We start from the raw sequence: 2,515 nt of genomic DNA on the forward strand, positions 1-2,515 counted from the left end.
GGTGTATTGATCAACGTTTATCAATAAAATCCATACATGTGTTTGTGAATGAACACAAAAAAGAAGACATTGATCAAAATTGTCTAAGAAGCGAATATCGGTTTCTTCGATTTCATTATTTTAAATTGCGCCTAATTCTGCCACACATAATATTATGCTGCAATATAGACCAAAAGGAAGCTTTTCAAACTGTGAAGCTTCGAGAGTTTCCAATCTCTTGTCAAAGCCTGGTGTTCCCACACAATGTGTGTGTGTGTGTGTGTGTGTGTGTGTGTGTGTGTGAGTTTGTGTGTGTGTGAGTTTGTGTGTGTGTGTGTGTGTGTGCGTGTGTGTGTGTTTGTGTGTTTGTATGTGGGAGGGTTGTGTGTGAGTGTGTGTGTGTGTATTCGTGTGTGTATGTGTATTTGTGAGCTTGTGTGTGTGTGTGTTTGTGTGTGAGTGTGTGTTTGTTTGTTTGTGTGTGTGTGTGCATGCGTATGTGTGTATCTATATATTATATGTGTGTATATGTGTTTGTGTGCGTTTATCACAGCGCATTTAGTTAAAGCGAGGGGGACGGGGTTGCTCCACTTCTACTTCTTCCTGTGAACGGTTTGGGTAGGAGAAAGCAATAAGTGTTGGATAAAACTGCAAGAAAATCTTCCAAAAGAAGAAAATAGCGACGGCGGAGTTGTAAAAATCACAAATCTGAAATAACAACATCTCTTCACTAACTAGAGAGTTATACAACGTCCAAAAATAGCACACCACGACAATAGTAACAAAGATTCTCTACTATAATTTGGTCGCTTTTAAGGACAAGCGGGCTCACCCAGATTTCGGGGGTTTCCAGAAATCTTGGCCTACACCAAAAGTGGGCATTGCTTTACTTATACGAAAAGTTTGGTTTCATTGGTGTGTATATTTGTTTGGTTATAAAGAAAACTCTTCTTGTCTTTTGAAGAAACTGAACACGGGGCAAAAACTTTACCTTCAATTTTCTCAAAACAGCATTTTCGGGATAGCCCCTTTGTGCTTTAAAGCGACCATATTATTGAGAATCTTTGAAAAGAATGGACTTTGAACACGGCAAGCAGGGGCGGGAGCGAGCAAGGGAAGCCACTCATGGAATTACAACAGTGTCACTTACTCCCCGAGGGGTCGCGTCCCTTGATCGTCAAGGTGGTGGGGGACTTGCCCGCACCCCACACCGGTTTCGCGTTTATGACGATGGTCCTAGGGTTGTTGCTGGTGGCGTTGGTCGTAGTTTTAGGCTTAATGGGTTTCAGAATGAGGGGAGTGGGGGAGGTGGAGGAGCGCTGGGAGGAGGCGGAAGAGGCCCTACCTCCCTGCTTGAGCTCTAAGGCTCGGGACGGGACTTTCACGGGAGCTGGCGAGGAGAGAAAGTTTGCGCCACGCTGTTTACAAGTGAACAAGAATACACGTACACGTACATTTAACGTTTTTGTGTACTCAACTTGATAATTCTTTTGATTACCAATAAACTCAGAAACCTCTGTTTTCATTGGTTTGAGTTTCATTTTGCATGTACATAAAATTATTTTAAAAATATTTCACGACTCTTAGGTTTGTAGGTCAGTAAGAAGGTAGGTATGACGGTAGTTATACAGGTAAGTACGTAGGTAGGTAGGTAGGTAGGTAGAAAGGCAAGTAAGTTGAAAGTGAATAGGTAGGTAAACAGGTAAGTTGCTAGGCAGACATGTAAGTAGGAAGGAAAGTAGATAGTCAAATAGATAGGAAGGTAGATAGGTAGTTAGTTAGGTAGACAGGTAAGTATAAAGGTAAGTGGGTAGCGAGGCAGATAAGCAGTTAGACAGGTAAATAGGTACATAAGTAGACAGCTAGGTATGCAGGTATGTAGGTAGGCAATCAGTTAGGCAGTTAGGCAGACAGGTAAGTGCGTAAGCAGGTAGCTAGGCATATAGATACGTAGTTAGGTAGGTAAGCAATTAGGTAGGCAGGTAAGTAGATTGGTAAGTGGATAGCTAGGTAAACAGGTAAGTAGGTACGTAAATAGGCAGCTAGGTATATAGATAAGTAGTTAGGTAGGTCGGCAATTAGGTAGGCAGGTAAGTAGACAGGTAAGTGCGCAGGATGTCGACAGCACTGAGAGCAAGACAACGGAGGAGACAAGGAGAGTATACAAAGTCTACTCACTGAAGGGAGGGATGGTGCTCTTGATCTGTGACCTCCGACCTCGGCTCTGTTCTTTCACCTGGTCCCGCTGTTTGGATTTCTGAGGAGAGAGAAGATAAAGTAAAGGTCAGATGAGGACACAGATGTCGACACAAATGACGACACAGATGACCAGAGATGATGGACACAGACGACGTTACAGATGACTACAGAGATGATGCTACAGATGACGTCGCAAACCATGTCACAGACAAACGCGTTCCTCCGTCTGTTCAGGTGAACGTAAGCGAGTCTCTCTCTCTCTCTCTCTCTCTCTCTCTCTCTCTCTCTCTCTCTCTCTTTCTCTCTCTCTCCCCCTCTCTCTCTCTCCCTCTCTCTC

General features: G+C 43.6%; 1 protein-coding gene across 1 annotated transcript in view; it reads right to left on the bottom strand.

Annotated features, from left to right (window-relative positions):
* The window catches only part of LOC101863559 (nucleolar and coiled-body phosphoprotein 1), a gene marked incomplete at its 3' end in the record, with an annotated part of 107,995 nt that overhangs the window by 59,713 nt on the left and 45,767 nt on the right, over nucleotides 1-2,515 (bottom strand). The window contains 2 exon segments of the mRNA XM_035973347.1: nucleotides 1,130-1,369; nucleotides 2,158-2,238. Of these exon segments, the coding sequence (XP_035829240.1) occupies nucleotides 1,130-1,369; nucleotides 2,158-2,238 (321 nt within the window).

The sequence above is a fragment of the Aplysia californica genome, unplaced genomic scaffold (genome assembly GCF_000002075.1).
Source record: "Aplysia californica isolate F4 #8 unplaced genomic scaffold, AplCal3.0 scaffold01155, whole genome shotgun sequence".
NCBI lineage: Eukaryota > Metazoa > Mollusca > Gastropoda > Aplysiida > Aplysiidae > Aplysia > Aplysia californica.